This window comes from Puma concolor, chromosome C1, assembly GCF_028749965.1.
Source record: "Puma concolor isolate L17-30 chromosome C1, mPumCon1.1.hap2, whole genome shotgun sequence".
In the NCBI taxonomy this organism is placed as follows: Eukaryota; Metazoa; Chordata; class Mammalia; order Carnivora; family Felidae; genus Puma; species Puma concolor.
This window is the reverse complement of record NC_141674.1, coordinates 58,425,137-58,447,635: the sequence shown is the minus strand read 5'-3', so window position 1 is coordinate 58,447,635 and position 22,499 is coordinate 58,425,137. Positions and strand designations below refer to the sequence as shown.

Genomic DNA, 22,499 nt, shown 5'->3' with positions numbered 1-22,499 from the left:
CAGTCTTAAGTTTTTCTAGCCTTTTCCCCCAGAATTACAGGTTCTGTTAGTTAGCATATATCTGTCTGTCTTTTGCAATGCTACAAGATACTATTTTACCTCATATCACAATATTTATGAGGGTCATTAACTACCTTTTAAGCCTACTTGTCATTGTACGAAGCCATTGCCACATACCACAGCTTTGTGTGTAGTGTCCTACTTCATGTATTAAATTGGTATTGATTACTTTTTTCTTCTGTAAAAATCTGAGTTTGTGTGGTTTCTCTGCTCTGTGGGTTAATCTCAGACCTACTCTTTTTTTGTCTTATTTCTTTGCTATTCTTAGATGTGACTCTCATCCACATGGTTTAAGATTATTTATTATGTATTTAGTATTGCAGCTAGCAGGAATAGTAGTAATTCCTAATAATAGTTTGGAATAGTTTGGAAGGAGACCAAAATTTTGTCCTCCTGATTGTTTGAGGACCCAATCAGAAGTTGCACACATCACTCTGCTCACATCCCATTGGTTAGAACTTAGTAACATGGTAACACTTGGCTAGGATGGCTAGAAAAATAAGTCTTTAATCTAGTAAGTCATATGTGTAGCGAAAAATTTGAATGGGAGTTTTGTTTGTTTATATATTTAATTTATGTATGTATGTATTTATTTATTTTACAATAAAGAATGGGAGAATAGACACTAGGTAGACAACTAGTGGTCTCTAATGTCTCATTGGTTGGATACATATCTGATGATGCTTCTGTTATCATTTAAACACTGGTAACTCTCACCCAAAATATACTTTGGACTGTGACTTTTCTCCTAATCACCAGATCTTTAGTGCTTTCCATCAACTCCATTTGGATAAACATAAGTATCTAAAATTTAGTATATTTAAATCTGATCAAACAATTTTGTTCCTCCTGCCTGTCTTCTCTGTCTTGAGTGATGGCACCATTATCACTACCATTACCCAAGCCAGCAACATGAAATTTGTCCTTAGACTTCTTTTAGCTTTCCTTACCCTTGTGTCTGATCAATACAAAATGTTGAAGATTTCTTGAATCTATTTTCTCCTTCCATTTTGAAACAGCAGGCTGTTGTCATTTCTCATTTGGATTACAGAGATAGCTTTGTAACTTACACACAGCTCCCAGAGTGCTCTGCCTGAAATAGATTGAACTTTGTAATGCCTGTGCTCAATAGCTAAAATGTATAGAGTAATTACTATGTGTCAGGCACTGTTTTAAGTACTTTATATTTAACCAGCCTTTTTTATCCTCACAACAACCTTGTGAGGTTATATAGTTGACTAAACTGAGACAAAAGAGGTTGAATAATTTGTCCAAACTCCGTTGGTAATTGGTGAAGACAGGGTTTAATCAGTCTGGCTCCAAAATGTGTGTGTTTAAAAAAAAAAAAAAAAAAAACACATTATATTGTTCAAAATATCTGTCTGTTGCTTCCTGAGAAAAATACAGATCTACTCAGTGCACAAAACCCTTACAAACTACTTTTTCTCATTTCTGTCTTGCTCCCTTATCCCTGTTTCTTACTAGTTTCTCTTCACATACTCTACTCCCACTAAGTACACACACTACACTTGCAGTTTTCCAGTACACCGCATTTTTCTCACCATTGTGCTTTCCTCAGTCTCCTTCAACTGGTGATTTTGTTCTCTTTCTTTTCGACTCAACTGCTCAGGAACCATGATTGCTGGCACTTACCTTTGGCCACTCCAGTCTGAGTCAGAAACACCTTCTCTGTGAGTTTATGTCCTCCTTTAGATCCCTAAATCATAGCCCCCATTATTCTGGATGATAACCTACTTTCTGTGTGTCTCTTGTAAGCTTTTCACAGATGGAAAAGCTTTCATACTGCCTATGTTCAGACACTGTTAGTTTCCTTTTTAACGACATCCTTTGATGCTATTCAGAGATCTCAATGACTTCTGACCAACAAAATGTATGGCCCCTTTTCAGGCTTCTTTCTCTTTAAAAGTCTTTGTATCATTGTATTTAACAGTCTTTTGGCCTCTCTGACAAGTTGATGCTCTGATTTTTCTTTTTTCTGTATTGATTAATATTTGGCTTCTTTCTGTCTCTCCCACCACCCCCCAAAACCACCAATGCATGTTATTTTTAGGACTTAGTCATCAACCCTCTGTTTTCTCATATATATATATATATATATATATATATATATATATATATATATATATATATATTTTATCTAGTCAGAGAATTCCCATATCTTTAACTCTGATTTCTTCCCTTTTCTTTTTGTAACTGCCCTCTAGAAACTTCCCTGGATATAACTGTTACTGTTATTTACTGAATACTTTATTCTGTTCTAGGCAGTGTGCTCTTTCTATACATTAATTCCTTGAATTCTTAACTATAAGATAGGTGGTCATCTCCCATTTTGCAGGTGAGTTAAATTGACATAAGAGAGTGTAACTTGCCCAAATTTCTACAACTACCAGTGGAGCTGGGATTCCAACCCAGTTTGCTGTCTTCAAAATTCTTGATTTTAACAGCTCTAGTATCCTACCTATTAACATCTAATGCTCATAATATCCAGAAAGAAAGGTACTTCTCTGAATGGGGCCCTCTTCCAGTGTCAACTCTTTATCTTGTTATTTATATCAGTCTTTCATCGATTGCCCTTTGCTCCGTGAGTTTGTCTTGGCAGTTTTCAATTTCTGCGGCCACTCCCTTAGTCCTTATTGCAAATCCATCCTGTGGTAATACAAATTGATATTTAACAAAGACAACATGTAAGTTTTAAAAACTGATATGATCTTTATCACTGTTGTTACTCTCTCTTCTGAACTTCCCTTTTCAGTTCAAATACATCAACTACTTTTTTTTTTTTTACCATTAATTCTTCTTGTCTAAAATATACTTTTTATTTTGTTTTCATTTAAATCTGAACGTCCATCTCCTAGTCTCAATTTATTGTCCATAGAAGGTTGTTCTTTTTTCTGAACTTCAGTACTACTCAGTTTTTTGTAAGTTCATTTGGCCTTTAATCATGTAATATTTTATAATTCTGACTAACTGTTATGTCTGTATGTTTGTTTTTTTTTTTTCTTTCCAACTCTGAATTGTAAATTCCTTGAAGTCCGGGTTAGTTTTTATATTTCTCTTTTGTTCCCATGTTCAACATCTGGCATAATATCAGGAATATTTTAGATGATTAAAACATTGAATGAATGGATTTGATTACTTTGATACTTGTCTTATTTGAGATTTAGAAAAAAAAAATAATCTTACTGATGGAGCTTAAATCACCATGGAACTATCTCAGAAGTACTTCCTAAAGCATTATATTGAAGAGATTTAATTTAAGTATGTTAGCAATTTAAATAGTTTATTTTATGTTTTTATTTTATATTTTTAAAAATAAGACATTTTTCTTTCCTCTCTCCCTCTCTTTGTCTCTTCTTTCTTTGTTTCTTTTTATTTTTTGGCAGCCGGTTCGAAGACAGTCCCTTACCCCTCCTCCTCAGAACACTATTACATGGGAAGAATATATATCTGCTGAAAATGGAAAGTAAGTTTTTTTTATTTTATTTTGGAAAGTAAGGGTTTTTTTTTTCTTTTGGTTTTATTTTGTTCATTGGTTTTTAGAAAGAACAATTTGGAAAAACATGAATATTCAGGTGTAAAATTATCTTAGAAAGAATTACTATTATGGTTTTGTCTGAAGCAATTATTTTTTCTTTTAAAAATATGATTAAGTGTGATCAGAATGGAATGGTTGTTTTTCATATTGCCTGATGCTCAAACACTTTCCTTTTGTCCCACATCTTTCTGATGCCATTCAAAGAAAATATAATGTGAGGAATTTCCCACTGCAGTTGCTTATTTGAGTGTTTCTATTATGTGTGAACTTTTATATTCTGTTACTCTGCTGAGACTTTACATGGTGGGAAAAGCCATGCACTGCTTTTCTACTTTTTACCTTTCTAAGCTCATCAACTATCATTTATCTCTTTGTTTTAGCCTGTGCCAGACTTCTTCTCATCATCCTTACAAAAGACTTTGCTTAATGTTTTGTTACTGATCCTGGGGCACCTGGGTGGCTAAGTTGGTTGAGCACCCGACTTTGGCTCAGGTCATCATCTTGTGGTTCGCCAGTTCGTGTTCCACGTTGGGCTCCCACTTCGGATCCTCTGTACCCTCTGCCTCTGCCCCTCCCCTGCCTGTGCTCACTTTCTCTTCTTTCTCTCTCTCTCTCTCTCTCAAAAATAAAATAAACATTAAAGAAAATTATTTACAAAATGTTATATTACTGATCCTTACTAGAATACCAATTACATGGTTTGTATATAGTAGATACTTATTGAATAAAAGGATGATGAGTGGATAAATGATTTTATTTTTTTTTAAAGTTTATTTTGAGAGAGAGAGAGAGAGCATGCAAGCTGGGGAGGGGCAGAGAGAGAAGGAGAGAGAGAATCTCAAGGAGGCCCTTTGCTGTCAGCTGCTGTCAGCGTGGAGCCTGACTTGGGGATCTATCTCAGGAACCGTGAAATTGTGAACTAAGCTGAAATCAAGAATCGGATGCTTAACTGCCACCCAGGTGCCCTAAAGTGGTTTATTTTAAATGAATAAGTAAAAATATTTTTTTTTTCTGGCCAACTGTGTCAAAGAAGGTACAGTTGTTTATAGAAAATATTATTCCTTTGGTGGAGAAAATAAAATATTGCCTACTTCCACGATTAGGAAGAAGTTGTCATGACTATTTTTTTTTTCTATTTAGGGTTTTTTATTATACTCTTCTAACTTCTCCAAAATGTTTCCATCTTATAATAGTCTATAGTTAATATAAAGTTCTTTATTTTTTTCTTCTTATTGGTCAGTGCTAAGAAGTGTACACAGTAAAAGAGATTCAATTGGATAAGTGATTTTAGAGATATACAATATTTTTAAAGTTTATTTTTTCTAGTGATTTGATTTATTCCTAAAAATAGTGGCTATTGAAATTATATTCAATATGAAATTTGTTGAGTTTGATCATTTTTCTGAACTTTTCATTATGCTAGTTTCTTCTTTTTTTTACCCTTGTCTCATTTCTTGTATATGTCTTAAGTCCTTTTAACATAATTTAAATTGATTTCTACACAGAGTAAGAAAAATTAAAATATTAATGATGTCCTTAGAAGATGACAGATTCTTTATAGAAAGATGATAACATGTAGAAAAGGTTTTCCTAATTTTTTTCCCCCCATTTTAGAGCTCCTCATCTGGGTAGAGAACTGGTGTGCAAAGAGAGTAAGAAAACGTTTAAAGCTACAATAGCCATGAGCCAGGAATTTCCCTTGGGAATTGAGTCGTAAGTGTGTTACAAACTATAAACATTTATGAAAGAAATTGTGAAACCCTAAAGATTGTAATGATATTTGCATCTGAGTGTTGCATTTGATGCCTTTGAAATGAAAAAGCAAATAGCCATTGCTTTGATACTATGTCACCCTTATATACATTTTCTGGTTCACAAATTATTAACATTTTTACTACTTTAACCAGATACATTTTCAAATTGTTTTTAAATTATAAAAGTAGCAAATGAATATATGTTTATTGTAAAAAATAGCGTGGAAGTTTATAGAATAAAAATAACAGTTTACTTCTACTTCACTAATAGTTAATTGGTGAATAACTAGAGTATTTTTGTCTAGATTTTTCTGCGTGTTTTTGCATTCTTTATAAGCTTGAGGGATAGTTTACATTTTGTTCTGTGAGTTTTGCTTTTTAATTTCTTTTTTCTTTTTTTCTTTTTAAAAAAAAATTTTTAATATTTATTTAGTTTTGAAAGAGAGAGAGACTGAGTGTGAGGGAGGGAGGCACAGAGGGAGAGGGAGACACAGAATCAGAAGCAGGCTCCAGGCTCTGAGCTGTCAGCACAGAGCCCAACGTAGGGTTTGAACTCATGAAGTGTGAGATCATGACCTGAGCCAAAGTCAGACACTTAACCGATTGAGCCACCCAGGCGCCCCAGTTTTGTTTGTTTGTTTATTTTATTTAAATCTTGTATTTATTTTTGAGAGAGAGAGAGACAGAGTGCAAGCAGGGGAGGAACAGAGAGAGAGGGAGACAGAATCAGAAGCAGGCTCCAGGTTCTGAGCTGTCAGCACAGAGCCCAACACAGGGCTCAAACCCATGAACCATGAGATCATGACCTGGGCCAAAGTCGGATGCTTAACAGACTGAGCCACTCAGGCACCCCTTGTTTTTTCTTTTAAAAATGAGTGTACAGTAGGCAAGTTTAGAAGGGGGAAGGAACTAAGAAGGAAAAAAAAAATAGCCTGGGGCTTCAATTCATTCCTTACTACAAAGCTGTAATCATCAAGACAGTATGGTATTGGCACAAAAACGGACACACAGACCAATGGAATAGAATAGAGAACCCAGAATTGGACCCACAAATGTATGGCCAACTAATCTTTGACAAAGCAGGAAGGAGTGTCCAATGGAAAAAAGATGGTCTCTTTAGCAAATGATGCTGGAGACTTGGACAGCAACACGCAGAAGATTGAAACTGGACCACTTTCTTATATCATATACAAAAGTGAACTCAAAATGGATGAAAGACCTAAATGTGAGACAGGAAATCATCAACACCCTAGAGGAGAAAACGGGCTAACAGCCTCTGACCTCAGCTGTAGCAGTTTCTTGCTTGACTTGTCTCCAAAGGCAAGGGAAATAAAAGCAAAAATGAACTATTGGGACCCCATCAGGTTAAAAAGCTTCTGCACAGCAAAGGAAAGAATCAACACAACTGAAAGGCAACCAACAGAATGGGAGAAGGCATTTGCAAATGACCTATCAGATAAAGGGTTAGTATCAGAACCTACCAGTCTCAACACCTGAAAAACAAATAATCCAGTGAAGAAATGGGCAGAAGACATGAATAGACACTTTTCCAAAGAAGATACCCAGATGGCTAACAGACACATGAAAAGATGCTCAACATCCCGCATCATCAGGGAAATACAAATCACAACCACTTTGAGATCCATCTCACACCGGTCAGAGTGGCTAAAATTAATGACTCGGGAAACAACAGATGTTGGCGAGGATGTGGAGAAACAGAAACCCTCTTGCACTGTTGGTAGGAATGCAAACTGATGCAGCCACTCTGGAAAACAACGTGGAGATTCCTCAAAAAATTAAAAATAGAATTACCCTATGACCCAGCAATAGCAGTACTAGAATTTATCCAGAGGATACAGGAGTGCTGATTCATAGGGGCACATGTACCCTAATGTTTATAGCAGCACTATCAACAATAGCCAAATAATTTGAAAGAGCCAGATGTCCATAAACTGATGAATGGGTAAAGAAGATGTGGTATATGTACACATACATATCTACACACACACACACACACACACACACGTATACACACATATATATACACACACACATATATGTATGTGTCTATACACACACACACACAATGGGTCACTACTCGGTGGTGAAAAAAATGAAATCTTGCCATTTGCAACAATGTGGATGAAACTAGAGCATATTATGCTAAGTGAAATAAGGCAGTCAGAAAAAGATATATGTTTTCACTCATATGTGGAATTTGAGAAACTTAACAGAAGAGCATAGGGGAAGGGAAGGAAAAATAATTTACAAACGGAGAGGGAGGCAAACCATAAGAGGCTCTTAAATACAGAGAACAAACTGAGGGTTCATGGGGGTAGGGGGTTGGGGGAACGGGGAAAATGGGAGATGGGCATTAAGGAGGGCACTTATTGCGATGAACACTGGGTATTGTATGCAAGTGACGAATCATGGGAATCTACTCCCAAAGCCAGGAGCACACTGTATACACTGTATGTTAGCTAACTTGACAATGAGTTATATTAAATAAATAATAAATAAAAATGAGTGTATCTCAGTATTTGCACAATAATTACATTTTTATGTCTTTTTCCTCTTTCCTTGGTATTTTGTAGTATTGATGTACTATCCTTTATTTTATTGTACCCCTACTGATAAACATTTTGATTGTAGTTTTTCACCATTGTAAACAATACTTCAATGAACATCTTGACTATGTCCTTTCAAACCTGTACTTATCAGATGCTCATTTAAAAAAAAATCATTTTGGAGAGATGGGTGGAATGGGAGAGGTGGGTCGGTAGAGCTGGCTGACAGAACTATAGCTTTAGCCTCCTCTCTAAAGTAAGGGGTAAGTTGAAGCTGCAGGCTATTTTTTCCTTCTTACTTCCTTCCCCTTCTAAACTGGCCTAGTATATTAAAAATAATTCTCATAAAAGAAAGAAAGAGTCATATTTTTTTTACCAAGGATATACATGCCTCATACTCCTCAATAACCCAAATATAGAAAAATAGAATGAGCTATGTATAGTCCTCAATCTATAGATCAGAGAGGGAGATTGATAGTTCCCAGATGTGGCAAGGGCATTAGCCATGCATACAAATCTGCATAATTCATCCTGTCTTGGATCCAGTTGACCCATAAAACTGGATACACCAGTTTTATGTTCTAATAAGGAAGAAAATGTGGCTAATTGTAATATGCTATCAATTTTAGGAGTTATCCCAATTTCACTGTTAATATGTGAAAAAAACCAGGTACATTAGTATTTATAGTGTGGTCATTATAACCATTCCTTCTGAAAAAAAGAAACATAGCATATAAAAGCCAGACAAAGAATTCATTCTAGAATATAACATAGGTCAAAGAACAGAAGAAAATTCCTTGTAAATGCTATAGAAAAACGTAAAAGGTACCTGGGTGGCTCAGTTGGTTGAGCGACCGACTTCAGCTCAGGTCATGATCTCACAGTTTGTGAGTTTGAGCCCTACGTCGGGCTCTGTGCTGACAGCTCGGAGCCTGGAGCCTGCTTCTGATTCTGTGTCTCCCTCACTCTCTGCCCCTCCCCCACTCATGCTCTGTCTCTTTCTGTCTCAGAAATAAATAAACATAGGGGCGCCTGGGTGGCGCAGTCGGTTAAGCGTCCGACTTCAGCCAGGTCACGGTCTCGCGGTCCGTGAGTTCGAGCCCCGCGTCGGGCTCTGGGCTGGTGGCTCGGAGCCTGGAGCCTGTTTCCGATTCTGTGTCTCCCTCTCTCTCTGCCCCTCCCCCGTTCATGCTCTGTCTCTCTCTGTCCCAAAAATAAATAAACATTGAAAAAAAAAAATTAAAAAAAAAAAAAAAAGAAATAAATAAACATAAAAGAAATTAAAAAGAAAAACATAAAAGGAATGTGAAATCAGTGAAATGGATCATTCTAAGATGAGATGATAATAGAATGAAATAAAAAGACTATAAAGCTAAGGAAATAAATTAAGCACTAATAACACTGTTGCAAAATAAATACATTAGAAACAACAGTGAACACAGTAGATGTGGCTGGAAAATAAAATCCGATAGTTCGTAATGAATTTATGAAAAGAGATTAAAGGAATTGGAGAAGTAGCGTTTATGGAGGATAAAGAGGGTTCAACATAAGGATTATTGGTGATCCACTTATATAGAGAGCCTCCAAAATGTAAACAAAATAATATTCAAAATAGGATAAAAGACATTTTTTCTGTAAGGAAACCCTGAGTTTGTAACATAATATTATGTTCTAATGAGAAAAATCAATAATGATTGTAACAATAATTATCCCGATTAGACTATTGGACTTCAGTTGTTGACAAATCCAAAAAAGAGGTTAAAAACCTGGCTTTACATTTTTTCACATCTCTGGCATTTCGGAGACAAAGAAAGTGTGATCAGGTAGTGTATCTGGCTAAGATGTCATTTACATAGCAAGGCAGTTGAAGAAAACACAGAAGAATTCAAGAAATATAGCAGCTATGGGTCCACTTTGAAAGAAAAACACTATTGCTAGGGGCCCCTGGGTGGCTCAGTCGGTTGGTTAAGCATCCGACTTCAGCTCAGGTCATGATTTCACCATTTGTGATTTCAAGCCCCACATCGGGCTCTGTGTTGACAGCTCAGAGCCTGGAGCCTCGTTTGGATTTTGTGTGTCTCTCTCTCTGCCTCTCCCCCACTCACACTCTGTTTGTCTCTCAAAAATAAAGATAAACATTAAAAAAAATTTTAAAAAGGAAAACACTACTACTTAAAAATGAAATCCATCCAACCAAAAGATGAAAGGAGAAGTTCTAGTTAATGACTAGTGTAATACTGAATCCTGGGAGACATCATGAAATTGTAATTCAGAGGGAAAGAAGCATAAGCTGAAATTTTATGCCAGCTAGATTGCCCTCTAGCAAAACAGAACACTCATTTATGAAATCTTCAAGAAATCAAGGAATACTAAGCACATAAGAGCCCATCACACATAAAGAATTGACAGTGAAATACAGCCACTCAAACAGTGAGGCTAAGTAAAGAACTCAGGAAAGTGTAGACTTCAGAAAGAACATGGGTGTAAGCCTTGAGTTCATTTAAGTATAGATCTAAAGTCAAACAGTGTGGAAATTGTGGCTTCACATTCAAATGTAAAAGTTGTGAACTTTGACAGTAAAAAGAATAATAAAGAGTCATGAGGATGAAGGAGGTGACATTTCCTCATCCTTAACATCTAGAAGTTAATACTGTCTGAGTTTGATGCATATAGTTATAAAACAACATAAGGACACAAATCAATTTGAAAAATGATAACATTTTTTTCTCCTTCCATTTTTCAGATTATTGAATGTTTTGGAAGTAATAGCTCCCTTCAAGCACTTTAACAAGCTTAGAGAATTTGTTCAGATGAAGCTTCCTCCAGGCTTTCCTGTAAAACTAGGTAAGAGAAAAATTTACATTTCCTAATAGGTAATTTCATTGCCTATTAGAAACATGGAACAGTTTACTAACATTTAATAAGAAATGTGCTTTTGAAGGAAAATGATTTCCTAGTTGCTTATGTTTTTATAGTTTTTCTGTGATGATACGGATTGAGATTCATGTTTTCAACTATATAAAGTGCCCAATGCATTTCTAATTCTACTGGATTTAACTTACATATAAGGGATATGCGAGTATTTCGTACAATGGGGTGCGGTTAAACTTACAATGCACTGTGATAATGTTTTTAACATGGAAATAGGGAGACTGGATTGAGCCCTAAGTTTTAGCAGACTCTTGAGTTTCTGAACAGTGGGGATGTTTCTGGGATCAGCAGTCGGTAGTCATGGGTAAAGTAATCCTCATTTTTCAGTCTTAAATGTTTAAACTTAATTTCATCTTTTTTTTTTTTTTAATTTTTTTTTTTTTTTTTTTTGCAACGTTTATTTATTTTTGGGACAGAGAGAGACAGAGCATGAACGGGGGAGGGGCAGAGAGAGAGGGAGACACAGAATCGGAAACAGGCTCCAGGCTCTGAGCCATCAGCCCAGAGCCTGACGCGGGGCTCGAACTCACGGACTGCGAGATCGTGACCTGGCTGAAGTCGGACGCTTAACCGACTGCACCACCCAGGCGCCCCTAAACTTAATTTCATCTTAAGCATGATCTTTAAAAATAGTAAACTCCCATTTTGTATGCAATAGTAGTGCATATTTAACTATTTAAGTATATCAGAAAACTGGGAACAAGAGACTATTAAAAGTTTCTTTAGGAGTTTAGACTTATATTTAGCATTAAGCTTCAGGAGAACCTTTCATACCACCCATTTTATGTTTGGATGGCATTAATATGCCAGCAGATATTTAATCAGTGCTTGCTATGTGCCAGATGCTTTTCTAGGGGTTAGAGACAGCAAAGTCTCTCTTAGTGTTTGCATTCCAGTGGGAGAGAAAAATAATATATAATAAATATAACCTTTCTATAATCCCTCAGATATATTTTATTTTTTTATTCAACATTACTGAAACCACATTTCACAATAATTAGGCCAAAATGCTTTTCTCTCAGAAATAATGCTTTAATTCCTAAAAACATAACCTTCTCAACTTTCCCAACCTGGAAGTAAGCATTTTGAGGGTTAAAATGGATTTTAAAGCATGCTTTCAAAATGTCATTATGATTCCCTTTGTGATGAAAAATGACTGGGAACCCAGTATCTACTTGGAGAAACCAGTGATAAGACCTTAGGCAGAAATGATTTGAAAATTAAAGTGATCAAGAGATGTGTGTTTGAGCTGTGGGTAGGGATCATTATGTGAGCATTTCTGCTTAAAATCCCACTGTAATTCTCTATAGCCAGAAAATAGTTGAAGCAATGGACTCCCTTGTAGGTGCTGTATTTAAAGAGGCACAGTGACAAACTAAAGTAGTGGGCAGGGATTGAATATATGACAGTTTCAAACTATCCCTGCATTCACATCTATTTAAGTCCCAAACCCCAAATGCCCACAATACAATATAGACTTGTGTGCAAAAGAAAAATCTGATTATGTGAAAAGGAAAAAAGAGTCTGCAATACTTCTTTGCAGGCATTTCTCTGTTTAGAACCACATTCTTAACAAGGAATTGATAATCTTTTGCTTGTATACTTAAAGTTTTCAGGAATTTGTTTACCTTTCTCTCTTTTGTCTTTTTGTCCCTCTTTTGCATTAAATTCCTATAAAACTCTGGTCCTGGGTCTGGGTCCACCATTTCTGTTTCTGTGTTCAGTCTGAAAAATACAATTGAGGGGGAAAATTATAAAAAATTTAGAAATTGTTGTTAAGACAATTGTATGTTTTCAAAATCAGCCAAAGCTTTAAATCTCTTTTTATTCTCCTTCCATTTTGCTCAAAGGCTAAATTTGAACCTCTTTTCACCAGTTCCATTCTTCTTCCACTATTTCCTCCCACAGTCTAAGCAGATGATTTTTGCTTCCTTTGTTCCAAAAAAAGACAATCACGGGGGCACCTGGGTGGCTCAGTCCATTGAGCATCCAACTCTTGATTTCGACTCAGGTCGTGATCCCAGGATTGTGAGATCGAGCCCCACATCAGGCTCCACACTGAGCATGGAGCCTACTTAAGATTCTCTCTCCCTCTGCCCCTCTCCCCGACTCGCATTCTCTCTCTTTGTCTCTAAAATAATAATAATAAAAAGAAGCTTGCTTCAAAAAAACATGATCTGAAACAATACCTCCCTATTACCACTCCCCATACAGACTTTTTTTTTGCTCCAATTCCATCTTTTCCTTTATCTTTCCTGTCTCAGTGGAAGTGGTGCCTCTCTTTTTAGCTTGAATAATCTCTCCATTTGTACTATGGATCTGTTTTCCTCCCATCTCTTTTAAAAAGCTTGCTCTACCAATCTCCCCCTATTTCTCTTTTATATTCAGACTCTCTTCTTTACTGCTTTTTCTCTCTTAGCTGTCAGACTTTGTTCAGATCTATCTCCTTTTAAGATTCAACCAATTGGGGCGCCTGGGTGGCATAATAGGTTAGGCATCAGACTTCAGCTCAGGTCATGATCTCACGGTTTGTGAGTTCGAGTCCCACATCGGGTGAGCACTTTGAGCCCAGCTTCAGGCTCCGTGCTTGGGATTCTCTCTCTCTCTCTCTCTCTCTGCCCCTTGCTCATTTGTGCCATTTCTCTCTCTCAAAAATAAATTAATAACAGAAAAGAGAAAAGAAAAGAAAAAAAAATTTCAACCAACTAAGTAAAATATAAAACAAACCCTTGAACTCTGTCGTACCCAGCACTTGCCTTTAATCTTTGCTTTTCATAGCCAGGCTACTTGAAAGTCTACTTTTTATCTCCATGGTTACTTTCTACTTATAGTTATATTGTAAATGGGAGAAGGTGAAGGGACATAAAGGGAGGCAAAGTTTTTCTACTTCACTTGAACTGCTAAAGTGATGACACCAGGAGACTATAAGTTAGTTATATATAATCAGTACCTGGCTGAAGAAGCCATATACAAAGAGAAGAATCACCTCAGTCTTTTTCTTCATTTTCACATGAATGTTCTTGCTGTATGTCTTCACACTTTCCCATGTTGTAAGGACACTTGCCATATTGGATTCGGGACCACTCTAATGACTTTTAACTTGATTACCTCTGCAAATTGTAGACCTTGTCTCCAAAAATGGTCACATTCTATAGTAGGAGTTAGGACTGGAACACGGATTTTTGGAGGGGAAAGAATTCAATGCACAGCAATAGCCAAAGCAATTTTGAAAAGAATAAAGTATGAGTAATTAGTCTACTCAATTTCAATATTTATTATATAGCTATAGTAACCAAGACTGTGTTGTATTGGCTGAGGGATAAATATATAAATCACCTTAACAGAACAAAGAATCCAGAGATAGACCCTCATAAATATGCACAACTGATTTTTTATAAAGATGCAATAGCAGTTCAATGGAGGAAAGCTACCCTTCTCAACAAATGATGCAGGAGCAATTGGACATCCAAAGGAAAAACGGAAACCTCCACCTGAGTCCTGTGGTTATATAAAAATTAACTGAAAATGGACCAGAGATTGAATTAAAATGTAAAACTGTAAAACTGTAAAACTTCTGGGAAATAAACAGAAAACACCTTACAGATATAGGTTTAAACAAAGAGTTCTTAGACTTCATACCACAAGTATGAGCCATAGAAAGAAAAATCAATGAATTGGACTTTATCAAAAGTAAAGCCTGTTTGCTCTGTGAAATACCCAGTTAAAAGAAAGAAAACACAAGAACTTTTGAGACTCATCAGTAACAAGCCAATTATAAAAGGGCAAAAGACACAGACATTTCATCCAAGAGGATGTATGAACGGAAAACAAGCGCATGAACAACGTTCAGTATTATTAGCCATTGGGGAAATGCAAATTAAAATTAAGTGTCACTTTACATACCTAACAGAACGGCTAAAATAAAACATGTGACAACACCAAATGTTTGTGCAGAGGTGGAAAAGCTGGATCACTCCTTACGGGTTGAATTGATTGTAAAAGCCCCAACTAGAAACAACCCGGCAGCTCATTGCAGGTTTTCTTTATCTCTTCCACTCTGTGTTTATTATTGATATTTATATTGTTAAATCTAGTGGATGCTTTTCTGTTATCCTTCTTAATCTCTCCAGGATCTGTAGCGTTCTATTTTTGTAGAGTCCTGTCTGAATGAATGATAGTTTTTCTTCAGATTTCCTCTGACTTGATAGAATTCTCTCTTGATTTTCTTCCTGCCTGTCTGGCTGCTGCTTCTGGAGCACATCTCTCCTTTTGCTCTTGTCACCTTACATTATATTCTCATTGCATCTGCTAAAACATAAGCCAAAGCACGTTACTACTCTGCTGACAAACTTTCATTGGTTTCCCATTTCCTGGAGAGTAAAAGCCAAAGACTTTTTCTGGACCTCAAACCCACTTGATGTAGGTCCCTGTTTCTCCTCTAACCTCATCTCCTCCTTATCTTCCCCTCATTGGTCTCTTAGCTGTTCCCAGGATACACCAGACACTTTCTTTTTTAGGGCTTTTGGGCTTGTTCCCTCTACTTGGGATTTTTCCCCCTCTAGACAACTAACTGTATGGTTCATACCTCAGGTCTTTGGTGAAAGGTCTAGAACTCTTACCCCAATTATTCCAATTCTGATGGGATTTTTTTATCACATATATTTAAGTGATGGATTGTAGTTAGTATTTTAAAACAAAGGGACTTATGTATTTCTTTTGTATTAGAATGATAATAAATCAGCTCAGATTAAGAATAGCATCTATGCTATAATAAGAAGAAAAGATGCCAGAATGCAAAAAGCACAAATGTTTCTGTCTCTTTGCCCCAAGTAAAAGATCAAAAGACCAGTGGAGTCTGGCATTACAGTTTTAAGACTGGGAAGCAATGGGAACTTGTGTTTTTGGTGTGATTCTTGATGCCTTGGTGTGTGTCTCTTTTCACCAATAGAAACCCTTCTCCAAACTAGACACACTCACTATTAGACATATTTTAGGATTTATCAGTTCCTTGAATAATGCTTTTTTACATTTGAAGGAGTATGGATATCTCTAATAGTATTTACGGTGTATAAATAGATGATCACTTTATTTTACGGTGTTATCATTGATCGTCCTCTCTAGATATTCCCGTGTTTCCTACGATCACAGCCACTGTGACTTTTCAGGAGTTTCGATATGATGAATTTGATGGCTCCATCTTTACTATACCTGATGACTATAAGGAAGACCCAAGCCGTTTTCCCGATCTTTAACTGACATGGAAAATGATGTCATCTGACCAAGGAAAGCAAGAGAATACAGAGACCCCAGAAGTGAATCCAAATAGAAGGGACAAATATTCCACGGAGAAAAGGGAATTACATTGAATCGACACATCAGTAAAATGATATGATGAAATGGGCCTTTAAAAAGAATTTCAGCAAGTTTCCTGATGTGCCATTTTCAGTCTTTTTAAAAATATACATATTATAAGTGTAATAGTTTGACACCTTAATGACCCTGAGTACTTCTTATGTAAAACAGCTCTAAGTGCTGTGATTTGTTTTTAAAGATTTTTACACTTCTTGTTGAAATATATATGCATATAAATATATCTATATCTAAAACACTCCTGGACCATTAACATAAATTAAATGTCTTAAGAGATATGAAGCCCTTTTAAACTTGTCATCTTATATTCAAGGTGATATTTATAAATACTCCTTCAAGCTTTGTTTTCATAAAATGTAAACTATGTAACATTATGTATAGTTCAGTAATTTGAATGTTTGTTCAATATAATGAACTAGAAGGAATGCAGTTTTCTGTAGATGAATGAACCAAATGGTAACCATTAAACAATTGCATTTATATGTTGCAATACATTTCAGAAGGAGCGTTCACTCTGCAGGGAATAAGGTACCTCCTTTAGCACCTTAGTGCAATTCATCGTGGTGCTATTTGTTTTTACCTGAATTCTTTCTTCAATGAAAAATGTTTGTTACTAATCTTCCTTTCATAGAACCTCAATTTTTTTTTCTAAACTTGAGTTTAAAAGTCCTTTTTGTGTTCATGATAAGGTGTGGTTAGCATGCTTAAAGATACTCCTCTTCCAAATCTCAGCACTTTAAAAATACTCCACAAATTTTTAAACTTGCTTCCTAATAACTGCACATCATTCTGATTATTTTGTTTTTAATGGAACATGGATGCATTCGTGTCAGTTTTAAAAAAACAACCCACATATTTTGGATGTCCCTACATATTTAATGCTTTCAAAGTAAGGTAAAAACATTTTATATGCTAACAATATTTGTTACCAGCTAAATTCCAGAAATGTACACAGGATCGACAGTTCCTACTGTTTATTTTTTTAAGTCACAAGAAAATATTTATTGATTTTAATTAATCTCCGAAGTGAAATCATGCGTTACTCATTTTTGCATTTAAAATTTTTCATATTTATTCCAAGATGGTTTGAAGGTCCAAGAATGAAAATAAATTAGGGAGAATAATGTATTACAGTCATAAAATGTTATGCTGTATTAAAGAGCTTAAAGAAATGTTTTTTAAATGTGTACTGATAAATGTGTCAGAATGCATCTGTCAAATTTTGTAGAATGACCAAATAGTTTAAACTTTTTCCAGGATTTTAACTAATTTGAATGAATTTAGAGACTTTTATTGAAGAGGTGATTTATTTAAAAATCCAAAGCATCAACCATAAGAAAATTTTATAATAAACATCTTTAAAGCTGCATCTTCATGCTGAAACATACTACATTGCATACGTTGACATTTTATTAAATACATTTTATAATGAAGTAATCATAGTTAAAAATTCAAAGACCAATTACTACCTTGTGTGGGTCTGTTGAATTTTGTGGAAAAAGTTGGTAAACCCAGATTAGGTTTATTGAATAGAAGTTGATCCCTATTATTTTGGGAATGCTTGTTGATCAAGTGACTTGGAGACTGAATTATCCTGTCGGTGATTATATGAGGTGTGAGACACTGAACAGCAGTGGGCACTGTTGCTTTTAGGCTCCCTCACTTTGTGGGAATATGGTATGCTTCAGGAGTAGACTGCAGATTTTTTCAGACATACAGACAACTTAGTGGATAAGAAACATGGTAAATTGCAGCTTGGGATTTATCAAGCTCCTAAAAGCTGTGAATATTTTGCTGGGGTACACTGGAGGTAGGAAGACTACTGAAAACTTTTGCACTTGGATTTTGTTTTTAACTCTTATCTTCTTCTTTCATAAAGAATAGTAGATTATCCATTCCAAATTTTTTTTTTTTTTTTTTTTTTACTCTCTCATAGAAGCTTATTTAAAAGTTCAGTGGGTGATGGGCACCCATATTAAGGAGAGCACTTGTTGTGATGAACACTGGATGTTATATATGTGATAAATCACTAAATTCTCCTTCTGAAACCAATACTACACTGTATGTTAACTAACATGAATTTAAATAAAAATAAAATTAAAAAGTTCAAATTTAATGAAGCAATCAGGAAAGACTTTGTTTAAGAATTCTTCAGTCTTTGTTAAGAATCCCCAGTCTTTCAGGGATCAGCCCCTCTGGGTTGATCCAGGTTTTAAAAGGGCAACCTACTATCTCCCATTCTGGGTGGGATACGAGCCTACATATCTGTATTATGTATTATCACTCCACCAAAATGTCTTTTATCTGATCACAGAGGGCAAGCAAATGTATCTCTTATGATGGTGAAAACAAGGAGTTAATTAATGCAAATAAACTTTTCACAATATTAGACTTTTCAAAATGTGCCTTTTAATCCAGTTAATGAAGCTCTATGTATGCTGTGTTTCAAGTAAGTAGATCAAAAAACCATATATTTTGATAATCTCACGTGAAAATCTAGATTTTGTGTTGATTTATTTAAGTCTGTAAAATTCTATATGCCTTCCAACTGTGACTGAAGAAACTGTTTAAACTTGGGAGACTGTAAAATGGTCACCTGACATGGCCCTTTACAAGTGCTCAATATTCCTGCCACCTAGTACAGAATCAGAGGAGATAGGATTCTTGTCTTCAAGAAAATTGTTCCCTAGAGACAATTTGCCTCTGTGTGTAGTCATTTGTATACAGAGAATTGTCACACGTCACAAAGGGAAGCATAAAGCAGATGCTGTGATTATGGGGGGGCAGGTCCATACAGTGGTCTGGAAATGAACGCATTTTCAAAGAAGCCGATAGCAGCTGTAGCCAAAGAACTACCAACGGCTGACCCTTGAACACACAGGGGTTAGCGGTGTCAACCTCCCCCTCTTCCCCCGCAGTCAAAAATCCATGTAACTTTTGATTCCCCCCCACCCCCCCCACATTTAATTACTAACAGCCTACTGTTGACTGGAAGGCTTACTGACAAAGAGGTGATTAACAAATATTTTGTTCATTATATATATTATATATTCTTGAAACAAAGCTAGAGAAAAACATTAAGAAAATGATGAGAAAATATACAGTACTGTGCTATATTTATCAAAAAATCTGCATATAAGTGCAGCTGTACAGTTCACACCCATGTTAAGTGTCAACTATAGTTTCTTTCTCCTGCTTAGAACTGGTGTTGCGCCCCACTCACTCAAAAATGGGTTTTCCTGGTGGTGTTCATGTACAGTTTGTTATTCACACCTTGGGGGATGGTGGTAAATGATTGTTTTAGTGAGCCTAGTCTTTCAAATTGAGAATTAGTGAGTAGCATGGGGCACAGTATGTCTCTACTGTTAACTCTAGCAAAAGGTACCTTAACCATGTTTTCAGAATCAACAAAATGCATCCTTACCAAACTTGTTATATTTGAAATTAGGAAGTTTCAAAGACGACTGATGGTGAAACTTGCCCCAGAGATAATTGGACAGGAAGTGTTAAACCACTTGTAAAGACAACAAAATTCAACTTGGTAAAAGCCCATCAGTTGTATACTATGAATTAGCAGAAACTACCTTTGCAAAGCATTTTATGACAGAAATCTGTGGCAATAGTATGTCCTAGTCAAACCATCTCAAGTATTAACATATTTTTCGGATCATGTGATCCTTCTTACAGTACTATCCAGTGAACTTTAAAAAAATTTTTTTAAAGGGTATCACATTGTAACTGTGTGTGTGTGTGTGTGTGTGTGTGTGTGTGTGTGTGTAATGTTTATTTTGAGACAGAGAACAGGGGAGGTGCCGAAAGAGAGAAAGAGAATCTCAAGCAGGCTCCGTGCTGTCAGTGCTGAGCCCAAGGTGGAGCTTGAACTCATGAACCATGAGATCATGACCTGAGCTGAAATCAAGAGCTGTTGGCTCAACCGAGCCACCCAGCCATCCCTCCAATGATGAACTTTTAAAACTGTTACAGCTCAGTTTAGAATAGTGCTTTCAGCCACAATGGCACCTATGGTACACAAAATTAGAATTTCACGCTGGCCACAGCACTTATAAATACTGAAATAAAATCTCTTAAAGGCTTTAAAGAAAGGTACTTGGCAATCCTTCCTGAATTTGATCATGCTTTGCAGGTGAAAACAAGGTAGAAGCTGAGTGTAATGTAAAAACAAACCATCACTTATATCATCTGTACCTCTCATAGAGTTCTTGGTCACTAATGGTGGCTAACAATGACTGGCTTTAGTATTTTAAATAATGAATGTGGGGGGCGCCTGGGTGGCGCAGTCGGTTAAGCGTCGGACTTCAGCCAGGTCACGATCTCGCGGTCCGTGAGTTCGAGCCCTGCGTCAGGCTCTGGGCTGATGGCTCAGAGCCTGGAGCCTGTTTCCGATTCTGTGTCTCCCTCTCTCTCTGCCCCTCCCCCGTTCATGCTCTCTCTCTGTCCCAAAAATAAATAAATGTTGAAAAAAAAAATTAAATAATGAATGTGGGTGGCGTGGGAATTTCAGAGGACAGGACAGAAGCAGAAATTCCGTAGTTTATATACATTGTGGCTTCTCAGCTGGCCCCTTTGGGATGATGAGGCAGTAGCTGGACCTACAATTGCCTCACCTCCCCCTAGATCCTCCTTCAGCTTCTCAGACTATCAGCCAGGACAGTGAAGGGTCCTAGTTTCTGCAGGACACCCCTGCCACTGAGGTCAGAAGCAAACAAGACCTGATGGACCTAAGTTTCAGCCCACCCTTGTGGGCTCTGGCTCCTGTGTGTGGTTCCATCTTACTCCTACTCCTCCCAACTATCCAGCTTCCACTGTAGACTGCCAGTGGGGCTTTAATCTCCAGCATTGCAAAGACACTTTTGAGACTCCTTAACCAGCCCTCAAAATTAAGGTCAAATCTCTGTTAAGAAAAGTTGCTTCCAGTGATTCTGCTCCTCTGAACACCGATAAGAGAAACATTCTTAACCTATATGATACTTGTCTTCTGAAACTTGATACTTAAGCAAATTTTAACTTTTCACAGTGAATGAAAAAAGGCAGTTTTTACACCTGGTATATTGATAGCATTGTATCCTAACTGAAAAGTAATATTAAGCATCATTTGGATCATCCCATTCCTTGTGACCCTAGACCTTTAATTTCTATGTACAAATCATACATTAGCTAACCAGCTTTTTAAAAAAGGACATCCTTTTAAAGGACTAATTTTAATGACGTGACCTGGGAAAATAACCTTCACAACAGAAGACTTTTAAAAGAACGTGGGGCGCCTGGGTGGCGCAGTCGGTTAAGCGTCCGGCTTCGGCCAGGTCACGATCTCGCGGTCCGTGAGTTCGAGCCCCGCGTCGGGCTCTGGGCTGATGGCTCGGAGCCTGGAGCCTGTTTCCGATTCTGTGTCTCCCTCTCTCTCTGCCCCTCCCCCGTTCATGCTCTGTCTCTCTCTGTCCCAAAAATAAATAAAAACGTTGGAAAAAAAAAAAATTTAAAAGAACGTGAACATCACTTCCCCGATTTTTGTAAGGACAGAATTAAAAAAAAAATTAGTTCTATCAGATCAGATCCTTTCTCTGTGAATTCTTTGATTACCAGTAACATCTACTATTACACTTTAAGTATATTCTTTAGAATATCCCCACTGGTAAATTAGCATGGTTCACATATGAATTATTTTGCTAAAGGATGTCTAAATGTATTTCACACAGACCTCGACATAAAATGAAAACGGCATTCAAAATAAAACTGAATAAAGCAATCTCAAACATCTACAACTCCAGATTAGTCTCATTTAGAAAAGCTGCTTGTGTCAATAAAGCCTTAGTGATAGACATACTCTTAAAAGTACCAGTAACATTTGTCACATTGATAGTTAGCTAAAATAAACACAATTACTGTACCTGATCACAGAGAAGTATTTTAGAACAGGGATGAAATTCATTAGCTTAGATTTGAGGCAAAAGGAACAGAAATCTTAATTCCAGCTTGAAAGGTCTATCTTCAAACAGCATGCCCTCCCACCACATCCCAAGTACATAATCTGGTGCCCAACTGGAGAAACTGGTATTGGTTTTGCTAGAGGGAAAGTTGGCTTGTGCCTGCTGATACTCACCACAGAACCTTGGTCAATTCTAAGATGCAACACCAAGGTTAAAGAAAATTAGTTTTTTACTGTTCCAGTGAAAGCCTAGTTTGATTTCCCCAAGTACCTAACATTTTCCTATGCTCCACATAATAGGTTATCGCTACCAGGAA

At 36.5% G+C, this 22,499-nt stretch overlaps 1 protein-coding gene across 2 annotated transcripts in view; it reads left to right on the top strand.

The window, feature by feature from the left end:
- The window catches only part of ANKRD13C (ankyrin repeat domain 13C), a 123,741-nt gene that overhangs the window by 74,731 nt on the left and 26,511 nt on the right, over window positions 1-22,499 (top strand). The window contains exons 10-13 of one of the 2 annotated variants that reach the window (XM_025912215.2): window positions 3,465-3,544; window positions 5,231-5,329; window positions 10,681-10,781; window positions 15,990-18,627. In XM_025912215.2, the coding sequence (XP_025768000.1) occupies window positions 3,465-3,544; window positions 5,231-5,329; window positions 10,681-10,781; window positions 15,990-16,120 (411 nt within the window). In that variant the 3' untranslated portion in view covers window positions 16,121-18,627. Of the gene's footprint in view, window positions 1-3,464; window positions 3,545-5,230; window positions 5,330-10,680; window positions 10,782-15,989; window positions 18,628-22,499 lie in introns of those variants that run through there. The other variant, XM_086717269.1, reaches the window with a different exon arrangement.